The 12,831-nt window shown below is 47.1% G+C and overlaps 1 protein-coding gene across 1 annotated transcript; it reads right to left on the bottom strand.

Moving 5' to 3' along the window:
* Positions 1 to 1,845: 1,845 nt before the first annotated feature.
* LIN28A (lin-28 homolog A) lies at positions 1,846 to 12,552 on the bottom strand. The gene is made up of 4 exons (XM_036914272.2): positions 12,522 to 12,552; positions 11,873 to 12,057; positions 2,807 to 2,991; positions 1,846 to 2,062 (listed from the first exon to the last, which is right to left on the bottom strand). Exons 1-4 carry the CDS (start codon positions 12,550 to 12,552, stop codon positions 1,846 to 1,848), a joined length of 618 nt encoding a protein of 205 aa, XP_036770167.1.
* Between the last annotated feature and the right edge of the window lie 279 nt (positions 12,553 to 12,831).

The raw sequence follows: 12,831 nt of genomic DNA, 5'->3' as shown, positions 1-12,831 counted from the left end.
CACACTTCAAGAAGGGTTCCCAAGCTTATGTTTCAGATCATTTTGCCTGGCACAGAACCTTTTGTCAAAGATGCTTTGGCTATTTTTCTCAGTACAAAAAGAAGTTTGTAAACAAAACCCCAATGAACATGAAGACCGACACATTGTACTTACACAAACTAGGCCACCTAGTAATCCCCAAATTGGCTATTCGTGAAGTCCTACAAAGCCCAGACAAATAAAATAACTAGAGGGGGGCAGCAACTGGAGGATACAAGAACCCAGAATCAGACACACATCACCCAGTGTGTTCTATTGCATTTGCCCCGTTTCAACACAGTGAGGTAGGTTTGTGGTGATCTCACAGCATATAAACGAAACCCCCATTATTCCTTTAGCTAATAACACCAATCACTGCTGCAGCAGGGCAGGACACTGGCTCTGGGCACCACACACAAGCCGTATCTTATGGGTCCCTCTGGAAGCCAAAGAGGAAAAGCCCACATTTTTGAAGGTTAAGGAATTTGGTCCTTGCTTCATATATCCATCCCTGGGCAGCTCAAGATGGCTACAGAGGTATCATACTTAAAAACCTATCCTTACCTACATACACACATACACCCTGTTGTGTGTGCATGGTAGGCCTACCCCAATCCAGTGAAGGATGGATGTTATGTAAAGTGAGTCCTCTGCCCTGGTAGAGGTCTAGAACAGGACTCCCTTCATTAGGCATATAGACGACCCTCCCCCGATCTTGGCTTCCCCTCTGTGCCTTTCACCACACCCAGCCTCTCTTAACATTCTCCACCAGCTTTTCCTGCTTAGACCAATTCCCAATCTTCCAGGAGGAGATCAAGTCACGCGGCAACCCAGTTACACCTACTCTCCCATGAAGCATTGAAGGTGGAGGGGTTTCAAGAGGACAGTATGGCAGAAAAGCCAGCTCTAATTGGCAAAAATGAGGTAGTTCAAGAAGCTATACATACACTCCAAATAGTTGTTCTCCCTAGTGATAAAAACAAAAAGTATTCCTGCTGTGCAGACAGGAGCTGCTGCTGACTTATCCCTGAGATTGCTCATGTACCTGAGAACACAGTGCAGGAATGAGGGCCTTCGATTAAAATACACAAAAATATAAAACCAGAATATTTATATTATGAAAAAAAAAAAGTTAAAATGCACAAGATACGTCATTCGCACAGTTAGTGCAGCTGGCATCCTGGAGAAAGTGAGACCCAAGGTGCAGTTATCCAAGGGAGCAAATAAATAAAGTTGTATTGGTCCCAAACAGTGGGAGTGAGTTTAAGAGCAGCCAGTCTGCAGCTGTTTGCCCAACCACCCCTTTGCCTGTCTTCACAACCCACTGCTTGGGACAGTTCTCAACACCCTATCCCAAGAGTGGGTTGTGAGGGGACAAGATGTGGAAAAACTCTGCCTTACACCTGAGATTCCCTCCCACAGAAGGCAGTCACTTGTGGGTTAGGTCCATCCATCTGGTCTCATGCTTAATCTTTTCACTCTGGCATGGGAAATACTATTACACTCTCCTTCAAAGGCAAACGAGTTCCCTATCCAGGTCATTTTCAAAAGCTGGATATTTTGGGAATAGAGACTCAGATAAAGAATGCAAGGAGGGATTTCCCCCAAAGCCCTCATGTGCATTTGGATGGAGCATGGAGTTCCTTTGCCTCACCCCTTCCCCCCGTCAAGAGGGAAGAGGGGGTGATGCTGTGGACACTGGCCTGAGATACATGGCAGTGCCAGCTCCCCCTGCCCACCCTGTCCCCACTTTCTCCACTCTGCCGGATTGATGCCTGCTCCTCGAAACTTCCTGCTTGCAAAAGGATAGCTCCCATGCAGTGTGGCTCAATTCTGGGCCTCTGGGAGCAGGGAAGGGCTATGGATCTCTTCTTCTTCCTCCCGCAAGTAGGCTGGCTTTCCCTGTGAGCTGGGGGCCTGCTGGGCCTTCAGTGGACACGAGGCCACCATATGGCTGATGCTCTGGCAGAAGTGGCACTTCTTAGGCTGGGGTGGCAGCTTGCATTCCTTGGCATGATGGTCTAGACCTCCACAGTTATAGCACCTAGTACAAAACAGGATGGTAAATTTGAGATAGGAATGAGAAGAGATCAGAAACCTTTCTCTGAGTGAGGACAACTAAGCTCTGGTCTAGTTACTATACTCACTTCTTTTTCTGGAGACCAATTTCCCCACTTATAAAAGGAGGAATAGACTAGGTATCTCTAAGTTCTTCCCAAATTTGTAATTGTCTAGATAATATCTTCAGATTCATGTTAACTACCGAACAAAAATCACAGACCCACCTGGGAACTGCAATTAGGGGGATAGGTAAGACTACCATACCCTTTAAAACTATGCCTGTCATTCATTGAAAATACTGAAGAAATAAAGAGAGTCATACTACATAATCTGTTCAAGCAAAGCCAAGATAAAAGCAACCAGCCATCTGGAGACCTGGTGAAGAAGCACCAGGTACAGATCTTGCCCCTACTTTCCCATCCACAGTTTCCCCTTGTTCGAAAATTATCTTGTGAGAGGTTAGTATCACTACCCTACTTAGCAGTTGAAGTAGAGCTCAGAGTTAATTCCTTGTCAAGTAGAAGAGCTAGTCATCAAGCACCCTCTCTGTGTGTGTCTCCCACATTCCCACATCAATGCCAAGTATCCCAGCCATCCTAAAATTGCCAGGGACTGAACACAGGCTTTATCTTTGGCAACCTAGTCCAAGAAAAGCACAAGACTGGGAGAGCTCTCCCCACTCTCAGCACATCCCTACCAACCATGCAAATGGCCTTCCCATCCATACCTGTCTCCCTTTGATCTGCGCTTCTGCATGTTCTTCCCTTTGGGTCGCCTCTCACTCCCAATACAAAACACCCCACCAGGGCCAGTGACTCGGATAGACTCCAGGCCCTTAGCCGACTTCTTAAAAGTGAACTCCACTGCCTCACCCTCCTTCAGGCTCCGGAAGCCCTCCATGTGCAGCTTACTCTGGAGAAGGGAAACATGGTAGATTTTAATGTCCATCTCTATTATCACTGAAAAACTGCATGTACATATTCTTGTAAGGTAGGAAGAACAAGTGTAATTAACACTTCAGTTTATCAGTAAAGAAACTGCCTCAAGGAGCCACCACAATCAAGAACAAGGAATCTACATTACATTAAGATTATACATTATATAATAATCATTACATAAACAGATGCCATAACATTTTTTACAGCTATTCTCATTTGAAGTTCTAAGTAAAATAGAACAGAAGGAAAACTCAAACAGCACGTTTAAGAAATCAACAAATATAAAATCTTAAAATATAAAAGCCTGTATGCTTCAAAAATGAAAAGGTCATAAAAGACAAAGCCTGACTAAGTAAAGAAATGCAACAATTAAGTGCAGTGTCTGATTCTGGATTGGATCCTGGAACAGGAAAAATACTAGGTACTCTTAAAATTTGCACATGGAATGTAGATATACATGAATGTTAAATTCCCTGACCTCGATCACTGTACATCATGGAAAGTTATTGACCGTAGTTTAGAAACTATACACTAACATATTTAGAGGTGAAAACAATTTATGGTTAAGAAGAAAAAGCCTACATAGTGAAAAGAATGATCAAGCACATGGGCTGAAATGACTAATTAATTAATATAGGTAAAGGTTATAGGAGCTTTTAGTACTATTCTTGCAACCTTTTTTCAAGTTTGAAGTTTTATCAAAATAATGTTCCTTTAAATTGAAGGTAAAAGATAGTATGACCTAAGCAGATGCATTTGTAAGGCAAATTATAAGGCAAAGGCCATTGAGATCCAAGTATATACAGAGAAATCAAATAGGTGACAAAAACAATCCAATAAAACTGTTGAGAAAATTAGCTATCCATTTGGAAATGAAGCGAGTTGTATCCTTAATGTGTATGCAAAATACATTCCAGAGGAATTAAATTTCTAAATGTTTAAAAAAAAAACTGTAAAAGACAAATAGACTGATAGAACTACAAAAAGCTACTCAAAGAAAGAAGAATCACAAAACAATATAAATAGGTAATTTGCAGGATTTAGCATACCGTGTATGTTCAAGGTCTCATTAGTAAAAAAACACCATGCAGCCATTAAAATGAACATAAAGTCCTTGTTTAAGTCATGGCTGGATTTTGACACCTCAATAATGCCTAGTACATTTTTGGATGAATTAATGAACAAGGAAGTCGTTTTAATTATTTGACTTGGAAAGATTACCAGGTAAAATTGTCGAAGGGAAAAAAAAGAAGATTTAGAATGGGTTGGAACAATCCCATTGAAACACTGCATGTCTGCACCAAAATTTCAAAATACTGACACCTGCAAAAAGCCTTGGCAGAATCCTTTAAAAAAACAAAGGTTGGGGTTAGGGAGTTATTCACACAGCTAGTTGAGTGGCAAAACCAGGGTCAGAAGAACCCAGGGTCAGAAGCTTTGAAGCTCACAGCCCATTTCACCTTGCCACTTACAGCATCAACACCACCACATTAATGGAGGTGACAGCCTCTTCCAGATCCTTGTCAGAACAGACTTAATTACAGCTTCCTCCATTACGGTAAAACATTGAAAGAACTCATCAAATGTCAACAAGGTGTAGTCATTATAGAACACGGAGGTTCAGAGAAGCAAAAGGGGCCACTGTATACCTAGTCCTAGCTCGAGGGAACATGAAAAAGTAGTGTTAGTATTTTATGTTGGTGATGTGTGTAGATGTTAATTATTTCAAACTGGGACTTAGGTGAAACATGCTCTTCAGCCAGATGGGATCACCAATTTCTCAATCATTTATGGTTTTGTTTTTATTTAGATGTATTCCTTAAGACAAAATTTCCACTGAGGTCCTGGGTTAAGAGCACAGGCTCAGGTGCTGTGTGTCTGGTTCAGGAAATATTGGTTCTACCCATTTCTAGCTGTGTGACCTCACTCACATCTGCGCCTCAGATCCCTTAGAGAATAGGGTAACAATAAGCTACCCACCTAAGGCTCTAATGAAGATTATGTGGGCATGGAAACATCAGAAACATGTGCTCTGAATACTTCATGTATTATCCGTAGCCTTTGTCCACCACTTACATCATAGAAACATTCCGAAGGTTAGGGAGTCTTTCATTTTTTTTTTTATTCCCATAGGAATAGCCAGGGACACAACGACCCTCGCACCCCAAATCTAATGCTGATTGAGGGAAGGGGTAGAGCCATCAAAGCACTGCAGAAAGGCCAAAGGTCAACAAGGTGTATTTGCAAGGTAACTACCCTGAACGTGAAGTTAGACTGGACTTGTTTCTTATTGAACTGGGACAAGCCAGTGAGTCAGGAGGTGCAAGACTAAGAGCATTCTTGACCCAGGCAATCTCAGCTTCTCCCATTTGCCTAGTGGGCTCTTAAACTGAGACACTCCCAAGTTCCAGCTGTGATTCAGCAGATAAGTGATTAAAGACAAGAATTTGGAGTCTGAGTGCCCGATTCCCTCCTTTCTGTGCTAACCCACAAAATGGAGTAAATACTATTTTTATGGTGGTGCTGTGAGGTTTTATGCATGGAAAAGTAGTTAACACAGCCTACTGCACATAAATCCTCAGTGAGTGGCAATTATCACCAACTTCTCCAGACTGGATCCAGGCAGTTAACACTGAGAACCAAGTGTCAAGAGACTCAACTTTTGCTCTGGTTTTCATCACCAACTAGTTGTGGAAATTCAGGAAAATACCCCTTCCCTGAGCTCCTGTTTACTCAGGGTAACTCCATCTGCACCTCATAGGCTTACTGTGAGAGCAACATGATAGTGTCAGAGGAGAGGAAGAAATGGACTAGTCCTTTCAGGTCACCCACTCCACTCCATCACTGGAGGATTTGCAGTCTGTTTAAGACTTTCAAAGTAAAAAAAAAACTACTCCTACAGGCTCCTTACCACAACCCACCAAGATTTCAACTGGTGGTCTACAGGGGTGGCTCCCTGCCCCCACCCCACCCCTTTCTAAACCACATAGTTTGAATTCCTCTCTTATCAGATAGGTAATCACCATGCAGCCCCACTGAGCTGGCCTCTCAGGGCCTCCATCAGAAAGCAGCCTGAAATTCTTGCTACCACCCCCACCCCACCTCCAACCACACACAAAGCAGGGCCCCGCCCCTCTCCCCATCCCCTCCAAAAAAGAAAAGGCCTGAGGGGGAGGGGCAAGGCTTGAGCTCCCCCAATAGAGCCCAACCCCAGGAAACAAAGAGTTGACACTGGTCGGTTCTGGTGGTCAGATTCCTGGAGTTCCAGAAGCTGCAGATCCCCCTCTAGGCCCCCCCAGCCCCACATTCACCAGTTCCTTCCTTTCTCCCCACGTTAAAGTTATGGTCACTGTGAGAGAAATGGGATACAGAGACACCTTTATTCACCAGTCAGGCTTGCCAGTGTGCCAAAGTCAGTGCCAGCAGCCATCTTTCCTTCTCCCTGACCTGCCACCCCACCATTCTAGGAACAGAAGGGCACATGACCCCCTCCCTCGAAGAGCCTTCAGTCAAACTCTTTACAGAAGAACCTCAATTAGGGTTATTTATTCAGATAAATTAGCTTAAAGGTGAGTGGAGTAGGCAGACCTTCCATCTTCCTTTCCTATTCTGTTCAAGGTAGGAGGGTGGGCAACCTACAGGGGGGGCCCACTGCTTAGGGGAAGATGGCATTTAACAAGACAGAACAGTTATAGGAATTTTTTTTGGATGGCAGTGAAGGACTTAGGTCTTCTGCTCCCTTTTTCTGCTCTATGTAAGCTGGACCCATTCTGGTTCTTTAATTATCTGTTTAACAGCAGGGGATCAGGCTTAATATTCGACCCTAACACCAAGTCTGTCAGGTAGGCCTTATTATGACCCCGAGGTTACGGCTACAGCCATGGAGGCAGAGGGGTTTAAGCGCTCTGCCCAAATGCTCAGCAAGCTCAGTGATCCTCAGTCCGGAGGAGTCCCCAGTCAGACCTTAGCTTTGTTCCTTTAGATAGGGTTCGGTAGGGGCTAGGAAACCAACTGGTTCTCCCAGAAGCAGTTTCTTTGGTGGTGTGTGTTTGTCAGGGAGGGTGGGGTAAAGAGGTCTGTCCAGAACCGAAGACTGCAGGCAGACAACCGCCTAAATCACCTCTGCTGGGCCACAGCCAGAAACCACCAGCTCCTGCCTGCAGTTCTCCACCAGATGGTGCTGCACATCAGCCCGTCCGCACAGAGGCATCCAGAAGGCTGGAGAAGGAAAGAGCAGCCTGGTTCTGAACTGTGAGTAGGAAGAGATCACCTAAATTTACCTCCCTGGCTCCTTGGGGCGGGAATCTTCTCTGTCCTCAGGAAGGAGTTTCAAAGGGACTGCACTTCAGGATGGATCCCTGTAAGGATGGGGCGCTTAGTTCTCACCAGATCCCCACCCACTCAAGGAGTGCAGAAGAAAGCTTCTGGAGAAGAAAGGAATCTTGGAAGTTTTAATCCAGAAACCCAGTTGTTCTTATGCTTTACTGTTTACAAAAGCCATTTATTTACTCTCCTTGGACTTACGTGTCCTGTCTGAATTAAGTAACTGCAAGCGGAGATAATTTAAAATTATTCTGGACTAATTATGTTCTATTCTTGAAAGTTTTCTCCTCCTCTCCCTCATCTCCCGACCTCCCAGACAGCCTTAACACAGATAGTAATTGTTATTTATGCCTGCAGGAAGAAGGGAGGGGTGAAGGTTTTGCCCAAGGCAGTTTTCCCCAAAAAACATGGAATTCCAGGAGGGTGGGGAGTGTGATTAGTTTGACTAGGAATGTTCAAGAAACAATCTTGCCCTGGGAAAGCCACTGAAAACCACTTACAGGGCATGCAGTATAGTCACCAACTATAAGGTATAAGTAAATTTTGCATACTGGAAGCTTTATTTAGGATGGCATAGACTTTACTTGGGACACTGTCTAGAAAGCATGTCTCTTCAGAAAGAGGACCCAAGGAGATCACACAGTGCTCAAACTCACTTGTGTACTTCTCTACCAACTTCATAAAGTGATTTTCTTTTTGAGAAATTTAATTTTTTTCAATTAAGACGGAAATGAAATAACTGAAGTTACCAACAAACCCATGGCTACCAGTCCCTGGGCAAAAACAAGAGGATCTTCTTGTTGGCTCAACACTGTGACCCACTGAAATTCACTCCACAAACTTTCATAGTCTATCTACTAAGTGCCAGATCCTATTCTAGATGCTAGTCCAGAAAGAGAACAGCTATCAGTCTAACATTCCCATCTCCAGCCTTTCTCTCTGGAGATCTCCACTGACAAGGACCCCCAAATTGTTAGTGTACTACTGATGCTTCAGGAACCCCTTATTTATTTAGTATTCATTCCTTCAGCCCACCAAGTGCATACTAGAAGACTAGCTATCAACTAAGCAGATAGCTAGTCTCTCTCCGAAGAGATTAGTTTGGGGGAGGAGATAAGACAGGTACATCACTAACTAGATATGAGGTGAGTAATTTGAGGCAACAGTAAGGTTATAAGCAAGGTGGGAAAGATCCCTTTACATTCTTCTCCCCCACCCTGCCCACCCGCCAAACCCAGGAGTCCTCAACTAGATGCTGCCTCAGGTTGCTCTGGCCACAAAGTAAGCCACGTGGCTTCAGCAGTTTCAACAGTTTCTCAGTATTAAAATTTGTTTCTAATCCAGACTTGATCCCTTGGTCAAAGTTGGGCTCTTCTTTTGCCTCCAGGCCTCCTAATACAGCATTTTAGCCAGAAAGCCATTTTAAACTTACTGGAGTTTTGAGGACCTGTGGGAGAAAAAGCAGGGAGCTTTGTTCCCACTTTGTTTCTACAAATCTTTAGGGTTTGAGAGTTGAGCCACAGGAAACAGGAATTGAGACCGAATTCTTAACATAGTCATGGAAATGCTGGTGATCTCAGGAAAATATACAAGTTTAGCTCTTACTTGATCCAGCTTTCCCTCTGTAACTGTTCGCAAACAGGAGTGATTTTGCCTTCCAGCGGACATTTGGAGAATGTCTGGAGACATTTTTGGTCATCACGGCTGAGGGATGGCACAGAACAAGGGATTTTCCTTCTCAAAGTATGTCAGTAGTGCAGAGGTTGAGAAACAGTGATTTAAGTACTGGCCATATGCATTATGATTCTTGAATTCCTCAAACCCCAGGGGCAGGCAGAGTTCTAGATATCAAGATGTGTGGCTGAGTAAAACAGTAGTTAGAAAAATCTCTCTGCTTTTTTTCCTTTTTAAGGCTAAGGGAGGGTTTTCTTTCCCACTGACCCATTCCTGGCATAGGGGTGGGGTGGGGGGAAGTGCATTGAGAGGGAACATAAGAACATTAGTGAACAGTATTCTGGGAACCAAACAGGCCCAACCTTGGAAGGGAAAATAAAATGTTCAATTGCTTCCTCCACTTTCTCTTTTCTTAGAAGGGGGCTTCCAATCCTCTCCCCTGGGCAGATGTTATCTTGGGACAATTATCCTTACCACCTATACACCCCAACTCCAGGGTGTCCACTACAGGCAGCCAAAGAGGTTTTCTTGTTAAAGAGACTGCCTTACCCTTCCTTCCACTTCAGGGATTTCTTTCCCTAGAACAATTTTTAGGGATCACCTGCATCTAATTAATTCCTCTACATTAGATCCCGAGAGAGTTATTTCAAAATTTTCAAGTGCAAGGAATGTAAACATCAGTCTAACTTTGCCACTCTGGTGGGGCTGAGGACCAACCCAAGCCCTGGTGGCAAGTTACCATATAAACACAGCTACCAGGTAAGGCTTGGGGAATTTCCACCAGCCAGTCCTTGGTGACTGTTGGGTGGAGGGGGTGTTAAGGAGGCAATTCCGATTCCTTATTCCAGCTCAGCTCCCTCCTGATAACTTATTCAACTGTGGAATGCCCCTGGACAGGCTCCACTCCCCAAACCCGAGGATCCCTTCTTTCTTGTATGCCAACCAGTATTTTCCAATTGTTTTCGATCCTAACATTAAGTGGGCTGAGGGACAGAGCCATTTGCTCAGGACAACCTTCTAAGGGATTTCGGTATCACCAAGGAACCCCAGATGAAGAGCTATGATCCCCTCTACCCTCAGTGTAGCGAGTAGTCTTTGGAAGGGAGGCAAGAAAAAGTTGGGTCTTTTTTATTCCAAGCCTCCCAAAGTTGGGCAAACTGTCCAGTCCATCTCCAGACTGGGAGAGATTTTAATCTCTTTGTGATCAGATAAATGGGAGAGTGGGGGAGCTGGCCACCCCGCTGAGGAGGGCCATTCAAAGCTGGTTCCTGTAATAAAGTGATTTAATAGATCTAAAGAGGCCAATTCCCTTCTTTCTCCCACAATTACTTCCTGCGGGTTATCATTCGCATATGCAAATGAGACAGGGAGGAAGGCCAAGCCACCAGCAGAATTAGTTGTCCTTTGGGGGATAAAGTGTGTACGTGTGTTGGGGGGAGGACAGGGTGAAGCAAGGAGGTACAGAGGCATCCTGCTGCAGACCCTCATAGCAAATATACTCAAGCAGCCCAGTAACAACCACAGCCCCCATCTTTAACTGGCAGGTTCCCATCTCCCTGCATCCTCTCCCCCTCATTTCCCCTACTCTGTGTCCTCAGAGGGAGGGCCACGCGGAGAGACTTCCCTGCTGCCTCCAACTAGTCCACCCAGCATCTCCCTTCTTCACCCATCCCCCTCCAGAATACCATCTCTCTGGCTCCAACCCTAATCCCCACATCCTCCTTTCCCCTCCCCCACAGATCCTAAAGCCAACCTCCTTCAAGTAACCCCTCCTTGTCCGGCGTGGGTGTCAACCTCCTGGGCCAAGGATTAGCTATTTCTTCTTGCCTAGGTACAGCCCCAAACCTCCGAAGGCAGAAGAGACACACAGGCAGCAACTTCCTTTATATAGTTGGGGGCGGCTGGTGTCCACAGCAACACTTGTAAGATGTTCAAGGAAGGGGTGAGAGGAAGAGAAGGCCAGGGAGGAGGAAAACCTGAAGTCTGTGGCTCCTTGTTCCAGGCCAGAATGTTAGGACAGCAATCAATGGCTGTCTGGGGCCATAAATGCCAAGAGAAGGTCCAGAGGCTAATCTCCCTCCACCCCCTGCCCAGCGACACTGAATTTCACCCCCACTGTGCTGCCTTGCTTTCACTGAGAACTTGGGGTTGCCACCTAACTCCCTCCCAACTTGGCCCAGGAATCTCAAGCCTGGGCTCCTTAGGTTTTACTTCCTGGCAGGAATTGGACAGCAAAAACCCAGTAGGTGAACTGTGTGCCTGAGTTAAGTCCTCTCCAGGAGATTTCAAACCCCCAAATACATCCTTCAAGGATCTGCCAAACCCACCCAAAGCCCTAAGGCCCGAGTTTTGGGTGACCACTTCAGTAATAAGACCCAGCTGACTTCCCATCTTTACCCCTGTTGGATGTCGCAGCGTTCCCTCTTCCTCTTCCAAGCAGGGAACTGCACTCACACGTTAGTAAAGGACCTGGCGTTCTAAGCCCTGCTCGGGCCGGGCATGTGCTTCCCCGGCCGGTCTACTCGCCCTCCCCCACTGGCAAGCACAATACAACCTTAGTTTCTGCCACACGGGGTCACCTCCCTGCCCCCTGCCCCCGGGGAAAGAGGTAAGAGACACGTGGTAAGCCAAAGGGGTTCCCGGAAGGGGGCAGGGGAGTGCTGATTATCGACTCTAGCCCCAACTCTCGTCCCTATGGAGCTAACAGGGACTCAGAAATGGGGTGCCATGGCAAAGATAGGGACGCACAATGAGGGCCCTTGGTCTCCCTCAATCCAACAGCCGAGTTCATCCGCTCACCCTTGGATATGAGAACCAACATCCCCGTCCCCCGGCAAAGTTACCAGAATCGGTCTCACCTGGTGCACAAAGACATCTACTGGGGGATCGAGCGCGACCCCGGCGCGGGCGGTCATGGACAGGAAGCCGAACCCCATGCGCACGTTGAACCATTTACAGATGCCGGCACCGTGCAACAGCTGCGGCTCCTCTGCCGCCTGGGCGGCGTCCTCCGGCGCCTCCTCCGGCGCCTTGGCGCAGCCACCTGGAGATTGGGAGGGCGCTCAGCCGGGGGCCACGGAACTGGAAGGCCCTCTCAGAGAGCCGGCAGGGAGGCCCGGGTGTCCAGCCCGCGGGTGGTCACCCAGGAAGCTACAGCTACCAAACAGCTCGCGAGAAAAGACCTGTCTCAGCCTCCTCCCGTGCTCCCCAAGCTTACACTGAGATCAGTGGTGCCCCAAAAGTTTTGCTCCTCTTCCCACAACAAACTGCCCAGGGACAGACAGCGGGACAGGCCCCTCCTCTTCTCTCCCTCCACCCCCGTGGCCTCAGCGTGCACGCCGCTGGGACACCAGGGTTCCTTGTTCCAGAGGTGGCTCCCTGGAAGCAGGAGGCTGCACAGACTTGGGGTCCTTCGGCCACCCGGGGGACACTACCCCACCTCCCTTTTATGTGGCTCCGGGGAGCCCCTCCAGCCTGATGTGTCCCCAATAAGTCCCGAGCTCGAACCTGCAAACTGCTGGTTTGACACAGAGCCCATGGTAGTCGGCTGAGCCTGCGGCCCCGGGCCCCTGGTCGGGCGGCTGCTGGCCCCAGAGAAGTCCGGAGGCAAAGGGGTGGCTCGGAGCAGAGGCTGCTACATCTTCCCCAGCACAATAGCGGTGGGAGGGCCCACGGCTTTTCAAAGGCTCCCAAATTCTAAAAGACAATGACCCAACCCCCCGCGGGCAGCCCCCTCCCCTCCCCTCCCTCTTCTTTCCCCTCCCTTTCCCTCCGGCTCCAGCCCCGGCCCTCCCCCACTGCTGTAGTCCCTGACACC

Source organism: Manis pentadactyla, chromosome 4 (assembly GCF_030020395.1).
Source record: "Manis pentadactyla isolate mManPen7 chromosome 4, mManPen7.hap1, whole genome shotgun sequence".
Classification (NCBI taxonomy): domain Eukaryota; kingdom Metazoa; phylum Chordata; class Mammalia; order Pholidota; family Manidae; genus Manis; species Manis pentadactyla.
The sequence above is the reverse complement of the archived record's forward strand: the minus strand, read 5'-3'. Positions and strand labels throughout refer to the sequence as shown.

Bases quoted from the DNA above. Each gene is read 5' to 3' on its own strand.
- LIN28A (XM_036914272.2), bottom strand. From the start codon at position 12,552: ATGGGCTCTGTGTCAAACCAGCAGTTTGCAG. The intron at 12,058-12,521 runs GTTCGAGCTCGG...CCCAATCTCCAG, and splicing joins GTCAAACCAGCAGTTTGCAG to GTGGCTGCGCCAAGGCGCCG. The intron at 2,063-2,806 runs GTATGGATGGGA...GTTTTGTACTAG, and splicing joins CGCAGATCAAAGGGAGACAG to GTGCTATAACTGTGGAGGTC.